General features: G+C 48.4%; 7 protein-coding genes across 7 annotated transcripts; 2 read left to right on the top strand and 5 right to left on the bottom strand.

The window, feature by feature from the left end:
* On the bottom strand, nucleotides 1–1,649 carry FVEG_06906 (hypothetical protein). The gene has a single exon (XM_018895343.1). It carries the CDS (start codon nucleotides 1,586–1,588, stop codon nucleotides 116–118), a length of 1,473 nt encoding a protein of 490 aa, XP_018752580.1. The 5' UTR covers nucleotides 1,589–1,649; the 3' UTR covers nucleotides 1–115.
* A 200-nt stretch (nucleotides 1,650–1,849) lies between these two features.
* FVEG_15957 (hypothetical protein) lies at nucleotides 1,850–2,776 on the bottom strand (the record flags this gene model as incomplete). The annotated part of the gene is made up of 1 exon (XM_018905185.1): nucleotides 1,850–2,776. The coding sequence occupies one exon, from the start codon at nucleotides 2,774–2,776 to the stop codon at nucleotides 1,850–1,852; it is 927 nt and encodes a 308-aa protein (XP_018752579.1).
* A 179-nt stretch (nucleotides 2,777–2,955) lies between these two features.
* FVEG_15956 (NAK/BIKE protein kinase) lies at nucleotides 2,956–5,287 on the bottom strand (the record flags this gene model as incomplete). Its single annotated transcript, XM_018905184.1, has 3 exons — nucleotides 4,074–5,287; nucleotides 3,926–4,023; nucleotides 2,956–3,876 (listed from the first exon to the last, which is right to left on the bottom strand). The coding sequence occupies exons 1-3, from the start codon at nucleotides 4,981–4,983 to the stop codon at nucleotides 2,956–2,958; spliced, it is 1,929 nt and encodes a 642-aa protein (XP_018752578.1). The 5' UTR covers nucleotides 4,984–5,287.
* A 2,003-nt stretch (nucleotides 5,288–7,290) lies between these two features.
* FVEG_15955 (hypothetical protein) lies at nucleotides 7,291–10,589 on the top strand. The gene is made up of 3 exons (XM_018905183.1): nucleotides 7,291–7,765; nucleotides 7,882–7,947; nucleotides 8,000–10,589. The coding sequence occupies exons 1-3, from the start codon at nucleotides 7,676–7,678 to the stop codon at nucleotides 8,060–8,062; spliced, it is 219 nt and encodes a 72-aa protein (XP_018752576.1). The 5' UTR covers nucleotides 7,291–7,675; the 3' UTR covers nucleotides 8,063–10,589.
* Nucleotides 8,176–10,506, bottom strand: FVEG_06904 (hypothetical protein). Its single transcript, XM_018895342.1, has 2 exons — nucleotides 10,186–10,506; nucleotides 8,176–10,134 (listed from the first exon to the last, which is right to left on the bottom strand). Exons 1-2 carry the CDS (start codon nucleotides 10,262–10,264, stop codon nucleotides 8,288–8,290), a joined length of 1,926 nt encoding a protein of 641 aa, XP_018752577.1. The 5' UTR covers nucleotides 10,265–10,506; the 3' UTR covers nucleotides 8,176–8,287.
* Nucleotides 10,590–11,479: 890 nt separating the features above from the next.
* FVEG_06903 (hypothetical protein) lies at nucleotides 11,480–12,071 on the bottom strand (the record flags this gene model as incomplete). Its single annotated transcript, XM_018895341.1, has 2 exons — nucleotides 11,480–11,657; nucleotides 11,947–12,071. 2 exons carry the CDS (start codon nucleotides 12,069–12,071, stop codon nucleotides 11,480–11,482), a joined length of 303 nt encoding a protein of 100 aa, XP_018752575.1.
* Nucleotides 12,072–13,555: 1,484 nt separating this feature from the next.
* On the top strand, nucleotides 13,556–15,687 carry FVEG_06902 (hypothetical protein; the record flags this gene model as incomplete). Its single annotated transcript, XM_018895340.1, has 3 exons — nucleotides 13,556–13,759; nucleotides 13,817–14,788; nucleotides 14,845–15,687. 3 exons carry the CDS (start codon nucleotides 13,556–13,558, stop codon nucleotides 15,685–15,687), a joined length of 2,019 nt encoding a protein of 672 aa, XP_018752574.1.
* Between the last annotated feature and the right edge of the window lie 237 nt (nucleotides 15,688–15,924).

Below are 15,924 nucleotides of genomic sequence, written 5' to 3'. Positions count from 1 at the left end.
ATTCATTGCATATCTGACATTAGTTAATAGATTGCTAGCTACCACTGTATATCACAACAAACGCAAATATCCAACCAATAACATGCATGCATGCATGCATTTTTAACACCCTGTTTTACTCTTCATCGCTATCACTCTCCTCTTCATCCTCATCTTCCAGCTCATCCTCACTCTCCTCAACTCCCTCTGGCCGGGGTATCATCATAAACGCCGTCATGCATGTGATTCTGTTTTGCGTCTCATACGTCCCCAACAACTCTCCCTTGCCCTCCTCTGCCTTGTCGCTACCCTGCAGCTCCGGTACGCCCACCCGCCAAACGCGGACCCGTCCATCACTGCTCCCGCCAGCTACGTACAGCGTCGAGTCGTCCTCCGCACTCGGCACCACCACAAAGTCCTTGATTCGGCCCTCAACTCCGCCGGCTTTTCCGCCGATTTGACCCATCAACTTGGCTGTCGGGAGCTTCTTGTCCTCCGACTCCGGTTGTGTAAGGTCCGATTCCTTAGTTGAGAAGAATAGGATGCGGCCGTCCTCTGTAGCAACCGCCAATAGTGTCGCATCCCCTTCCTTGTCAAGTGCAACGTAGAAGAACTGGTGCACCTTTGTTCGGATTGATCCCATAATCCTGCATTTGGGTACACTGTCCATGCCAAATGCAACAATATCCCGGTCAAATCCAACCGCGAACTCATCTGCTCCATCAACGCTTCCCCAAACAACTCTTCGGCCCTCTCCAGTAGAATGCTTTCCCTCACCAGCCTCCTGCAGCATGTCTTTGCTAAAGTTCAACACTCCAGCCTTCTTTCCAGTCACCAAGTTCCACAATCGCATTGATCGCTCGCCCTTGCTGACGCTAATCATAAGCTTCATACTGGGGTGGATGGCAAAATCGTTGACGCCAGAAGGTGTACCACCGAAAGGCGCTGTGTCGCCGCTAGGACGGCCTTGAGGCTTAGGAATAGGTGCCTTGATGTTGCTAAGTAAAGACCAATCCCGTGTTCGTGTGACCGCAATTGTAGAGTCTTCGCTCGATGATAGTAGCTTTGAGCGTGTAGGGAAGCATAGCGATGTCACAGTCGAAGAGTGATGAAGCAGTGTGCCAACCTCTCGGTTCTTGGGGTTCTCGAGAATTGGTCGGGGAGCGACCTTGGCCAGGATCTCCTGGTTCTTTCGGCTGGGGGGATGCGCCGACAAGTTGTAGACGTTTACCCGCTCATCAGTGCTACCAGAGGCAAGCATGACCTTTTGTGTCTGTCCAGGAACGGGCGCTGAAATGGGCGACGCAGCGACGCAGCGAATCGCCGAGGTATGAGCATTGAAAAGGAATGTGTCGGCGAATTCAGCCTTCTCCTTTCCTCCAACCGTCACTGTCAATCCGTGAAGAATTCGGTCGTAGGAGCCGACAACGATCTGGATAGTCTCGGGCGCATTCGAAGGTTTCGAGGTAGTAGTAGACTTCTTCAGCGCTGAAGTCTTTGCCTTCACAGGCTTTTCCTTAAGAACTTGAGCACCCTTTGCCTTCTTCTTGATCGAAGGCTCAGAAGCAGGCTCGTTTTGAGCGATAGCTTGTCTCTTGCGTTTGGCCATTTTGTCGAATTTATTATGATGTTCAATAGTCGCTGCAGAAAGCTTCGATTCCCAGCTACGAGTCCAGGACTGGGAAAAAAAATATTGGGAGATAAGATAAGAGACTGCACTGTATATGTGCATAACCCCACCATATGCATGACTTTCACCATCCGGAAACAGGACCTTTTCTTTTACCAGAAACATTCTGGACGCTATCCGCTGAGTATATTCAAATGTATGTGCACTATGGCAGTTCTAAATCCCTTCACCAATGTCTATTTACCGGCTTGATCCTCCGTTCTGGCCCCCAATCTCTCGCTCGACCATTTCGATCGAACCTAGACTGGGGAACCTTTTGGAAAAGTCCTGAATATAATCATCCTTCTCTTTAGCTGTCATGTCCACCATTTGGTGTCTGGGAAACTCAATCAGCTCTTCCGTCGATGTTTGGGCCCGTGTGGGCTTTTGGGGTGATGATGGTCGTTGGCCAGTAGGCAGACTATTGAGATGCACTGGCTTCTTTGGAGCTGGGGGTTTCGCCGGAGGTTTGGATGTAAGAGCTGGGGGTGCAGTAGATGTCGAAGAAGGACCTCGTGCTTGAGGTGATTCGACCCGTGTTTTTGCCACCATCAAGGGCTTCTTGGGAACTCCAGGAAGAGGCTTATCGGGCTTGTTGCCAGTCTCCGGAACATCAGTGTACTTTCCGTAACCTTGGGCAGTTCTTTGAATGCTGGCCGGCTTTTGGTCTTCATTCAAGAGACTCTGAACCCTGTTCTGAATGCTGACAGCTCGGGAAACTCCCCCGATACTCTTAGGCGGAACTGGTGGTCCGCGTTGTCCTGCAGCAACCCGCTTTCGATATTCGGCTTGTGCTGCTTCCACGCGCTGTTCCTCCTCCTGGAGCTTCAGTCGTTCCATTTCCCGCCTCATTTCAGGTGTCATGCGATCCTCGTCGTCGTGGAAATGACCATCATCACTACGTCCATCAGTTGCCTCAGAGCCCGCGATAGGAGTGAGATCACGACGTGCCATATCCCTTTCTGGCGAAGGGATTCTTCCATTGTTGGGGGAGCTGCCTTCAAATCGCTTAAATGCGTCACCGAATTTTCCAGCCAGAATATTCTTGTTGCCAGAAAGCGAAGTCAAGCTGGAACGCTTGCTAGATTTGGTTCGCTCCGAATCCTCCAGACTTCTCAAGAACTCCATATCGCTCGACGTACGTGGTTCGTCAGCTGGCTCTTGGTAGGGCGAGCGAGATTGAGGAGGTCGGCTTGATGAGCGTGACGCAGCCTCTCTTTCACGCAGAAAATCCAGAGTCGTACCCTCAAGATTCCTACTGGCAGGCCGTGGCCGCGAAGGGGCTGGCGAGGCGCGAGCAGCAGGTTCTAAGAATCAGCACGAGGACGGCCGCCTTCGAGTGAGGGCCTCGATGAAGATGGCTGACGTTCATGACTAGGCTGCTGAAAAGCCGAAATTCTTTGTGAGACTGCAGCACGGGGTTCCTCTGCATTCCACTGCGCTGCACTCGGGTCAACCTGCCTTGTAGCGCTGCTGGAACGAGAATATTCAGCGATTTCGCGCTGAACAGGCCGTTCCACATCCCGGCTGAACTTCTCGGGTGGAGGTGTCGAGGTCATCGTGCCAGTCGAGACATATCGCGAGTTAGATTGAGAAGAGATCGCCTGCAGCTCGGGGTTGTTGCTAATGATGGACTGCGCCCTGCTAATGTCGGGTCTACTTGGTGCGGATAAAGTCTTAGCAAGCGGGGGCTCCAAGGGAGGTGAAGCAACTGCAGCATGGTGTCCCACAGGCGTGACCGAGTGTGTTCTAGACACTGGCTTCGGTCGAGGGGGTTCGGTCTGCGGCGCTGCGAATGCCTCGTCGGCCAGTTTTGCTGTCACTCTTTCGTTCAAATCAGATGACGTATTGCCGCCTGTGGGTGAGATAGGTGAAGAGACATCAAAATCGAATTTGGTGCCTTGATCATGCAATAGTGAAAATTGATCGAGGGTAGGGAATCTTGAGGAAAGTTCGTCAAATCCTTTGGAAGCAGGTTTGGAATCAAGGGCAGCAAATGGGTCTCCCTCAGTCTTTCTCATCGGAGAAGAATCTGGCTTCTGGGCTACCTTGGCTGGAGCCGGCGAAACTGTTGGTCGTCCTCTTCGCATCGGTACAACATCAGGAATAACTTGCTTCTGAGGTTCAGCTCGCGTAAACACGGCACCCACAGCAGGAGTTTGTTCTGGTTTGGGGGCCTTGGGTTGAGGACTATCGGTTCTTGCATGGGATTGCGGACGACTGTAAATCTGTGACCATTGTTATTTTGAATTCTTCTTGGGATAGCCGTATACCTACATCTTGAATGGGAACATCACGTCCTTGCATGGCGCATCCTTCCTTTAGTACTTGGAAGATATTAGGTCGATCTTGTAAGTTCTCCCTCAACATTGATGCTGAAACCATGTTAGCCCTCAAACAAACAACCAGGCCCAATGAGCATTACCTATCAATTTCTTGAGCCTGTCAGAAAACACAGGGTGGCTAGGGAATCTGTAACTGGCATTCAAAATAGCCAATTGGCCCTGGTCCTCAAAGGGAGTAGTGTAATAGCACAGCTTATACAGTAAAACTCCCAATGCCCAAATATCAGATTTCTCGTTTATGGGTTGCTTGCGGTATACATCGATCATCTCGGGACTTCTGTACTGCATTGTGGTGTGCTTCTGTACATCTTCATCCATAAGACGACATTCGGTGACGGTAGTGGGGGCGGGACGAGGTGATGCGGCTGAACCGAAATCGCAAAGCTTGAATCGTCTGGACGATCCTCTGGCGGTAATAAGAACGTTTTCGACTTTGATGTCGCGGTGGAGAAGTGGTGGTTTTAGGTAGTGCATGCACGCGACACCCTCAGCGATGTCGGTGAAGATGTTGAGGATCTCTGGCTCCGTTAGGCGGTGTTGTAGCCTGGTGTTCATGAAATCGATCAAGCCACCGCCATTGCAAAACTCCATGAGCAGAAAAACTTCGTATCCCCCTCCTTGAAGCTCGGAGGCATGCGAGTCGATGTATGTGACGATCGGTCGGTGGCCTTTCAGACGCTTCATTGTCTCAACCTCGATGCGCATGCCCCGCAAGGTATCCTTATCGGGGACCGCAACTCGCTTCAAGACAGCCTGATCGGTGCCGTCGACAGGCTTGGCCAGCTTGACGAGGTAGACATGGGCGAAGCCTCCCTCGGAGAGATATTTCTGAATCACCACGCGGTGGCTGCCAACCTGGATCTTGGTGCCTGGGGCGAAGGTACCAGCCGGAGCGCCTCCAGGGATGGCCACAGGAGAGCCGTAAGGGGCATGGTGATGATGCTTGTTGGGCATCATATGCGCAGGGGGGTATTGGCCGTGTGAAGCCATCGTGAGCGGGAATATAGACGATTATCTACGATGACAGTTGAAGAGGATTTCGAGGGTGAGGGAGATGACGGCGACCCCGTCCAACAGGGAGCGAGCGAGCGAGCTTGAGCCAAGAAGCCAAGAAAGCGTCTGGCGGTCGAAAGGGGGTCGAGGAGATTCGATCGGGGCAGAATTGAAGTGAAAGGAACGGCAAAACTGGCAATTCAAGTCATTGGGATCAAACAAATGCTGAGTATAAGAGTGATTTAGAACGGTCGCATCGTCAAAAACACATGGCCCCTTGGCAAGTTGTTGGAGGTTGCAGGCCTGACCTTACCTATCATAGGTTCGATGCTCAGTGGCTTAGTCCCCGGATCAAGGGACTCCACTGCCACCTCACATTCCACTCCATTTTCTGATTCATTGTTTCGACAGCGGGGAATTGTCGGTAAATCCCAGCCCGAATCTAGATGTTGAGATCTACCAACTTTATTCCAACTAAGGACATTAATATTCAGGTAGTTTTGCGAACTACTAATAAAACCGTCTTGCAGTTATAGAAGTATGTATGTCAGTGGGTAAACACACAAAGTATTCTTGTTGAGTTCTCTAATATTGTGACCAACACGTTTATGAATGACCCTGTTAGCTTCATGTTTCATCCAGCTGACATTCAATGTTTCGCTATGAAATTGATACAACCGCGGGTAAGGATGTGCTTCCCGCATTTTTAGCCTGCTTCCTTAGACAATGTAATCATGTTGGGTGCTGCTTAAATCTTGGGCTTATATTATCGATAATTAGCGACACCTTTAAAGTTAGTTATACGTATCATGAATGTGGTGACAGAAAATGAGGCACTGAGAAATATTCTCATCGATAACTTGGAAAAAAAAGAGAGAAATCATATAGAATAATAACAACATTCATCTCAACTACGAGTTGAATTCACTATCGCTTTCGTTCATCAAAGCCATATTACTCTGCCAGTCGCAAGCTGCATACCCTGTACCACATCCACGAATCCTTTGCATTTGGACAAGTCTCGAGGCGTTCTCAAGATGCTTGATTTCTCAACTTATTGGAATTCATACATAAACGTGACTTGTGTCGCACTCAGATATTTGTTATATGGATGCCACTAGGTCAGCGTCGAATAATCAGTTGACTGGGTATATAGTTCAAGACGATTTTAACGGCGTAGTGTGTTTGTTTGTCGCCGTGTCGGATTCCTGGGCGGCCATACAGGGCATGATAATTCAATATCTATGCATTAAATTTCCCTCGTCGTACAAGAGTACGGTTGTAAAAGTTAGATAGTTCTAAACTAGCTTTATACATAATTCCACAGCTTTACTGACTGAATAAATTATTGGCGAAGCTTATATATCATTTGAAGACCAGGGGAAGAGGGTCATGCCAATTAAGCAATTCGAGCATATGCCAGTCCTGCTACTTCGAACAAACAGTCAGCTTCATCACAAGATAAGTCTGGGCAAGATCAACGTATTGGGAGGTGGGACTTATATCTGATAAATGCTACATCTACGTTCTCTATTTGTTCGCGATAACTATTGGCATAAGCGATGAACTTGTAAAGTCAAACCAAACTCAAGGAGGAGATGAATTATTCTTCGAGTTTACTTAATTACCGCATAAAGTAATAATTTGAGAAGCCCCTGCGTTAAGGCACATCAACCTTCTCTTCAGCTTAGAGTTAACCCATTTATTTACAGAGTACAGCCTCAGCTTTGACGTTGTCGCAGTGGCTTAACCGACAGATTACGCACACGTTCTCCGCCGTTATAGCCATGCCCAATCTGCCAGATAGACTCTAAGCCATGATCAATGACTCGGCCGAACCGACACAGCTACCTATTCTTAGAAAGAAGTCGCAATTCAATACGTGTATCAAGAAGAAAAGCCTCAATCCGAATACCGAGAAAGTGGCTCTCTACCTAGTTTCTAGAACATGTAACATTACAGAAGGGCCAGAGATTAGGCCTGTTCCAGAACACGCTGGTTTGCGAGCAGGGGTCCGCCTGCAACCACTCAGTAGTTCCCGTCAGGCATACGTCATTGTTTCTTTTTTCTTCTGCTCAGGCCTATTTTTTCGCTCTGTCCAGTCGTCTTTCTTAGCCCGGGGCATCGGGCGTGCCGTCCGTGGAGCGGTTCGCATCAGCAGCCACGCATAAGTGGGAGACTTGTGCAGTACTTGATAAGTGTAGAATGTGTGATGCTAAGAGGTAGTATCTCTCAAGTCATGATGATGTCGATAGTTGCCGAATTGTGATGTCTTGCAGTAGACGAATCCTCAGTAGAGTGTCTCCCATGTGGGCTCCGGCTGACCTCGCCCGGAGGTCACGGCACCGAAAGGACATGGGCATGGTCATGTTATTGTTGGGGATGAGTCCATGTGCCGTCCGTCTTGGAGAGAAGATCCAATGCTAATCCTGTCAGCCCCAAATCCCGACGCCTCGTTTGAGTCAATGGGGGCCCGCCTCTAAGGGACCGTGGACCCTGTCCCGTAGAATCAGCTGCTTGAGAGTGAGAGCCTTATAACAACAACGTTGCGCTCTTTGTCCTGGTCTGATTTTTCATCCTTCTTTTTTCAAACCATCGTGATATAGAACATCAACTGCTTCGTCTATAACCTTCTGTTATTATATACGCCAATCAATTCAGCCGCATACTCTCGATTACAACAGTCAATATGCCTTCTACTACTTCTTCGGCCATGCAAATGCCCCGTGAACCGGCCCCCGCAGCGTTCCCTACCGAACGAACCAGCACCGAACAGCCGGTATGTCACTCACTCACCTCCGGCTTGGCTTCTAATAAGTCTTTCCAATCGCCAAAACACAATAGCCAAGCATTAAGTTTCAAACATCGTATGATTGACTAACTCATTTTCGATAGCGACCAGTTCAGCCCATGACAATGGAACAGCCTGAAATGAGCATGCGAGGAGGTAAAGACGGTGGTGTAAGGACGACCAATTCATTGGCTCTGCAACATTAACTGACATTCTTCTCAGGCCATTTGCTGTGGTATCTGCGCCGGTCTTTGCTGTTTCGAATGCCTAGACTGCTGCTGTTAGATAATTTCAATGGGAAAGGATATCATAGAGTCTTTAAGCTCTGGCGTTTCAGGCACGATTTGCTGGGAGGACAATTTAAAGGGATACCATCGTCGGCTAATGATACGACGGTTTTGATAGCCTTGTCTTCAAATAATACCTCGTTCGAATTTTAATATACGGCCATTTTCTCATTGCTTCGTTCAGTCATGACAAGTCTAAACGTATCCCTAAACTATACCCGCTCTACACAACCACGCCCTCCAATCGCTTTACTACGTCCTCATAAAATTTCATAGATAACTTTTCAGCAACTTCATTTCGTGTCTCATCGTCTCCCTCATTTAGTCCCAATTCATTACCTCCAGCCAAACACTTCCGTGTTGCATCTTCAAACCTCTCTCCCATATCTGCACCTACTGATGCGACTTGGTCTTCCTCCAACAGAGCCTCTCGAACGCCACGCACAATATCAGGTCTCCCCCGCGCACGCCTCATATCGATACTCAGCACATCTTCAACCAACCGCCAATGCGCCAATTCGACTAAAATGACTCCCAGACTATAAATGTCGAAGCTTTTCTTGGAACGCTCTCTATCCCGTCGGCGGTTGGACTGAGCGTTGGGATGCCGGTATAGATCATGCTCTGCGTCATCTCCTGGCGCATCAGTCATTTCATCTGATCCTCCAGGCCGTGAAAAATCGAAACCCGAGATATATGGTTGGCGGTAGTCTATGTGGCCATCACGTGTTCGGAAGAATAACACATTGTGACTGCGAAGACCCTTGTGTAGCCAGTGTACAGCATGAAGGTAGAGGAGACAGTTGCTGATAGCGTATGCCAAATATACTCGTTCTGTAACACGAGGCTTGCGAACTTTTGAGTCTTGGAGAAGCTCACGGAGAGAAACAGGTGGGAGCGAGGCGTGTAGATTATCGTCGGATGGGCGCTCGAAGATGAGGCCAAGTCTTCGATCTAGAATATCAACGTCGTCCTCGGAAATGTTGGGATCAGCTTTATCGAAGAACCCCAGACAGTGAGGAGTGCGAAAGGCCTCGGGCTTGGGACTATGGTTCAGCAAAGCAGCAAGTTTCCGAACTCTCTCAATGATATCGGCCTTTGATAGCGAACCTGGTTGGGTCTCTGTATTGTCATAGTCCTTCCACTCAATCCAAACATTTTTCTTGCCTTCTGCCGTCTTCATGAAAGCCTCACATCGTGAGGCCTCTGATTCATCCACGTCTGGGTCCAGCTCTATGAGGTATCGAGGGATGAATAGATTGCGCTGATGACCTGGCTTTGCAAGATCGAGGAACTTTGCAGCAGCTTCGTCAAAGACTGCTGGGCTATCTGACTTGGGATCGATAGTCTCATTGAAGGCCTTGAACTTGGCCAACCTTGACAATTGCCGCAGGGCGTCAGCATTGGCTTCCCTTTCCAGTTTGGACATTTGCGACGGTCCTACACGGGAACCTGCATCGAGCTGAGACTTGAGAGCTAACACAAGATGACTCAGATCGGCTATCTTGTGATGGAGTAACAGGACCCCACGATTGGTATCCTGTACGGTATTGCGAATCTCGACCTGTAAGGAGTGGTCGAGGATATTGGTCATGTTGTCATTGAGAACTGAAAACTTGGCCAGCAACTTTTCAAATCCTTGCTTGTCAAATGACGTCCACCTTAACCTAGTAAGGCCTTCTGATGATTTGGACTTGAGTCCAGCCATGGCCTTTTTGATAAAGTTCCGTTTCTTATCACTCATAGGATAGTTTGACAGCTTGGCATCTTTTTCTGGAGCATCCAAAACACCATCTTTATCCACGACGGTAGAGAGGTTATTGTGCTTCTGCTGGTACTCTGTAAACTCATTGAAGAGACACTGGATTTGGACAAGCAGATCAATTACAGTCTGGCGGTGAAGATTGAATACGTTTGAGTTGAGAACCTTGTCTTGGTTCTTGGCATCAAGGTCAAGGAGGCCAGAAGCCTCACTCCAGCAAAACAGGCGCTGCTGTTCCATCCTGAGACGGAGATTGAGATACTTGCACTCGTCCTCATAGCCCAATGCCGTAACAAGGAGCTGTATCCCTGATGGATGTCAATTTCACGTGTTATGCTGATTATAATGAGGTAGGATACCTTGAATACATCCTGTGTAGACCTGGAGGCTGATGGAAGCAACTCCCAGCGCCAAGCCGGCAAGGGATACAGGGTCCATTGCGCCCTACTGCAGCTTATTTTAGGGCAGAGAGGCTGTGCGGCTGAGCAGGGTATGTATGAGGCAGCCGACGAACTCGCTGTGAAGGATGTGATAGAGTGACTTGTTGTCACTCAGTGGGTGGTTTAGGAGCTAAAATTATGGACGTATTTGGCACTGCGGGGGATCATGCGAGGTCGGGATGAGGTGGTAATTGGTGGGAGCTATGATAAGCAGCCCGGAGATAGAAGGGAGAGACAAACAGACAGACGATGATTTGGATCAAATGCTGGTTAATTGATGTCGAATAGGGAAATCCGTAAATGCGGCCAATGGCATTCCTCCAGTAACAATTATCGAGTCGTTTGGATCCTTCAACAGGGCTGCAATTGACTCGTGCACTCTTCGTCTATCTATCATGCCGATCACTTTTTCGTATTAGCGACACCCGTCGTGCCGTGTCGTGTAAGCAACCCCGTTACCATGAGTAAGGGACGTATAAATGCCGAAAGGACCCGAATTGCCATGGATCGGATGTACGTGAATCCTTCGAGACCAGGGTCCTTAAGCAACTGCCATTTCCGCGTCCGCTTCATGCATGATCTTCTTAACGCCGGTAGTTTGGCAAAGTTGAGAACTGATTCGAAAGTCCTGAGGCCAGTCATGTTGCGTTACTCTGAAACCCGAGTTGGAAATTGTTAAGTAGACCGCCTACAGGACTTGAGTAAACGGTTGCCTGCAGCACTTCTTGTTCAGCTTCTCCAGACCCATGTCTTAAGCTTAACTTAATATGGAATGTCCTGTCACCAGAAGCTTCAATATGATTCGTTAGGATTTAACTCGGATTGTAGCTGTAGATCCGGATGTTACATGCAGACGGCTTCTCCGACATGCTAAACACCAAGCTACACCTAGGTACCTACGTGATGGTTGGATGTTTGTTTAAGGTTGATGTTGGCAGCTTGAACCATCTTGTGAGTCAGCCTGCGGGAGATAAAATACGTCATTTCTCAAATTCCGTGTCAAGTTAGACCAATTGTATTTTTGGAAGTTCTTGTCAACGTCTTCTAATTCTTACTAATTATGGAGTTGATCCTCATCAGCTCTCAGTAAGCCATCCAATACCCCGGGTACGCGGCCCGTGATAGATGCCACAACACCGCTTGCGGGCCGCAATTCATCACTTTTGGACGAGATATCTTCCAAGCCAGTTCTAGAATTGCGTGGCTTACTGGCTCAGGTAAGCGTAAAAACGTGGCTTGGGTTGACTCCCACTTCCACTTCCACCTCCGCGGCCTTGAACTTCCGCAGAGATGGACCTCGTAGCGTTGCATCACCTTGCCGACATGATTTCCGGTGCCTTGTAACGGCTTGGGGAGGATACCCACACACCTGACAAGCTGTACCAGGACCTCTGGTGAATGCAAGATATAGCTTAGCAAAAGCTTGGGTAATGACAGCACTTTAGCCAGCCAGTTATGATGCTATTCAATGATATGATCTTTGGTGCTAAGAACTAAGGTTTTAGAATTAGACCTTTGGGTGAAGCCATAAGCGCGACGATAGCCTCAAAGTATTGTTAGACTCGCATATTGTTGCTAGACTTGACGTCGAGGCAGTGTGGCCGGGGCATATGAGTGCCGGCCTTCACACCCACAGACATGTCGCAGCCACGAGGTCAAAGACGAAAAGAGTGCAAATACCTCCCACCCCTGTCCTTCTCATATGCCAAGCCCGACAACGTCGGGATGCGGCAAAGGCGTGCATGCTGCATCATGTTCGGTACTGGAATGGGATGAGGGTCGCCTAAACGGGAAGCAAGTGACATGCTGTTTTTTCTTGTTCACTCATCAATATTCTGAAGCAATGAAACCTGCATGGCCGTTTATAGAAATGGATCATCTTGTACGAGCTGACTGACATGATTGGCCCATGTCCAAGCTGCCATTCACTTAGACACACCCTTGAGCTGGTAGGCCCGGCTCTCAAATATAACGCCCGCAGTTAGTGGTTGTAAGCTCCTGGAGATAACTTAGTCCCGTGTTAAAGACTCGGGTTTACTTAGTAATTCTATCCGTGACTAGCCTCTTCAAAATGTGCTTTACAGGGCAAGGCAAAAGAAACTCGAGGCTTCAGAAGAGGGTGTTGAAATAAACAAAGTAAAGACCCCCCAACCTTAGGCTACAGTTATTCGAATATTCTCATCCCCGGTCCTTGAGTTTTCTTGCCTCCTCTAGGCTAGACACTCAACTAATAAACGAGCGTTGCACCATTTCAACATGTGGCACCGACAGTCTGGGCGGGCGTCCGCTAGTTTGGTTAACCTTACTGGCTGACATGAGTCTCTGTCTGCATTTCGAGGTCGGACCAAGCTTACCCCTGTCATCTTTGAACCTGTGCGGCACAAGCGAATACAATGACAACGCAAGCGAATGATGCAAGTGGCAGAATGAGGTGGATGGAGAAGAGAGTATGGAGTAGGGAGTATAACCCCCAATCTCAAATAGTTACTTGTTCCGTGATCCCTGAACTACCGCCGTTTGCTAGTGCTAGGGCTGAAGATGGTCCTTGTAAGAGAGATGCTTGGCTGTACACGGTTTGCAATGATGGGAATGCCGGGTTCCGTTCATAGCCCTCCGAGTGAAGCATGATGATATCGAGACTGGCGCTTAAATGTCCTATTTGGACATGGCACCAGGGTTTCTTTTGAAATCGTTCGGAGATTCGGCTCGTTCCAGTGACATGACGTTGTTCTATGCCTGAGGAAGAATATCTATAACAGGCAGACCATGCAGAAGCGTATTCGTTTCGAAGTATTATTAATCTTCTTCCATCTTCTTCGCAGGTTCCATTTCCCTCTCAAGTCTATACAGGCAGACATCTCAAGCGAGAGTTGATTATTCAACAAACAAACTCACCTTGGATCACTTGCGCCCTTCAGAGAGATATTGTCTTTGGCGCCCTAGCAAGGTTCACTTATAGATCTAAGCCAAGCGGCCGCCTTCTTTTAGAAAGCGGCATTCAGGATCTGAACTCGACTAAGACACAGTCAGCACCTGGGGCCTAAGTCCCATCATTAAATCAACTACCGGCAACGCTTCAATCTCGAAATACCCACTATTGGCTTATATCGAAACTTGGATTCCTCTCTTGAAACCACTAACAATCCTCAAAGAGGCACCATCAATGGACGAAAGAAGGAAGACTTTCTCTGGAACTCATTCCGAGTTCTCCTCGCCGTTTCCCTCTCCTCAACCTTATTCATTCTATTCTGACCCTCTCAACACATCGTACATGTGGTATTCCCCAACAATGAGCGCCAGAAACTCATTCCGCCAGACAACCTCAAAGACAAATAGAGAAGATACTTACTCGGGAAACGATGAACTGTCCTCCAACTCAAATTCGCCCAGCTCTGGTGTCGATGGGAGGGCTTCACCTTGTGGGTCAACATCTACGACGGCTGAGAGTAGTCGCATGAGTGTTACTTCTGTCCCAGCTGCTTGTCTGGCTTGTGTAAGTACTATCTCTTGCAACGAGACAGAGCAACTGTTGACATCATTTCTTTCTTAGCGGGGAAGACACCTGAAGTGCGATGGTGTAAATCCTTGTTCTCGTTGTCTTAGTTCTGGTTCTGAGTGTGTCTATGTGGCTTCAAGACGGGGCTACAAAGGCCCTCGAAGAAACAACGTTCAAAAGTCCAGCAAGAAACATGGCGTATCTCCAGCTCGAACACGAACACGTAGTGGCGAAAGCTCAGTGACATCAAAACCAGAACGTTCTGCTTCACTGGGCTCATCGTTATTTTTGAGTCCTAATGTGAGCGACGACATCTTCAACTCACCATTATCGACACCTTTCCTCGACCCTGCGTTGGACGCTAGCAACAGCATGGAGAGCGATATGTCTTTCTTCGGATCGTACGATACAGCAGATACATCAACTGATATGCTCAACTTGTTCACGAGTCCACAGCATGAACATGTCGTGACTCATGTCCCTGCACTGACTCTACCCGAACGCTGTATAGACTCGTTTTACAACCATTTCCATGCAGCGCATCCTTTTGTGTTGCCGAAGGAGTCACTTCTGATGATCTCTCACGAGAGTTCTGTGATGCCCGTACTTGCTGTAATGCGCTGGATTGGCTCATTGCATATTCCAGCATGTTCAGAACGGGGCCGTTTTTTCCAGGAAGCTCATCAGCTCATATACGAGCCGCGTCGTCGAAAAGACGGGTTCCTTGTACAGGCTTTGTTACTCCTTCTGATCGGGTTGGACGGGCAAGGCCAACAGGAACAAGCTCGACAAATATTAACTGGACTAGAAAGGATTTCTGTGGATATTGGTCTCAATACGAGATCATACGCGACTACTTACGGGAGAGGCATTCCAATGATGGAAGAGAGTTGGAGACGGACGTGGTGGGAGCTTTTCATTGTGGACGGGCTAATCGCTGGAGTCCATCGAAGCACGAACTTTTTTCTGTTCGATGTAGCTTCTGATGTTGCCTTGCCTTGCGAGGAATATGAGTATCTATCTGGTGTAAGATATCAGTTTTCTCATATGGCAGAATCTCTCTGACCTGTTTGACTCTGTAGGACATTCCCGAGCCAATGTATCTCAGGGATATGAATGAGAGTGACTTCTCCGGTACGAGCCACGAGTTTTCATCTTTCGCGTATCGAATACAAGCGGCTCAAAACCTCGGACGACTCTTGAGAATCCCTCCCGTTTCTGGACCCGACGACGAAAGCCTCAGAAATATTCAGACGATGTTGACGAGTTGGCGAGTCAGCTTACCCAGGTCAAAGGCGGACGCTGTATGGCAATATGGCCATTTTGATGAGATGCTCTTTCAAGCTCACATGATAACACACGCTACATCGATTTTGCTTCATCAACCATACTCACAGCTGAACTCAATATTGAACCAGCCAAGCAACCAAACCGACCAATACGATTCTGTTTCGTCAGTAGACGACTTCAACAATCATACGAAGAACATAATCCAAGCCGCGACAGAGATCAGCAAGCTTGTCACTCATCGTGTCTCGCTACTTTCTCACAGTCACTTCTTCAGTTACGTGGTGACAATGTCATCTATAATTCACCTCAACAGATGGGTTATATTCACACCCGATAGCGAGAACAATTTACGCCAGGTGCTCCGCCTCAACATTGGCGCCCTCTCACGAATGTCTTTGGTATGGAGCGCTTCAGAGCGAGAGAGTAGTTATGTAAAGAGCATGGCTCGAAGCATCTACCAGGCCAAGAAGCAGCACAGGATATTGCCCCAGTTTTGGATCAGTATGACCCATGATGAAGCCATGGAGAAGATTGCGGCGGACGACGCTATGATTCACGAGTTTGAGGATATGCAGGTTGTGCCTGGTATGATGATGGATCATTGGGCCGATCCTGGGAACAAGCAATGGAATTAAACATTACTGGGTTTCCAGGAACAGTTTGTACTTGGAACTTGATTCAAAGCCTGGCGTTTTGGCTGCTGGCTTTGACCAGAGAGACTTTGATGCATTGTTGTAATAACAAGATGGATAGATGCAAAATGTACATGTAATGAGAAGTAGTTAGACTGTTATATACAGAGTATTATAGCCCTACTTGGACATTCGAGGTTACACGCTATTCCCGGCATGGCATCTATTCGGACGATACCT

The sequence above is a fragment of the Fusarium verticillioides genome, chromosome 7, assembly GCF_000149555.1.
Source record: "Fusarium verticillioides 7600 chromosome 7, whole genome shotgun sequence".
Lineage (NCBI taxonomy): Eukaryota > Fungi > Ascomycota > Sordariomycetes > Hypocreales > Nectriaceae > Fusarium > Fusarium verticillioides.
This window is presented reverse-complemented; position numbering and strand designations above follow the sequence as displayed.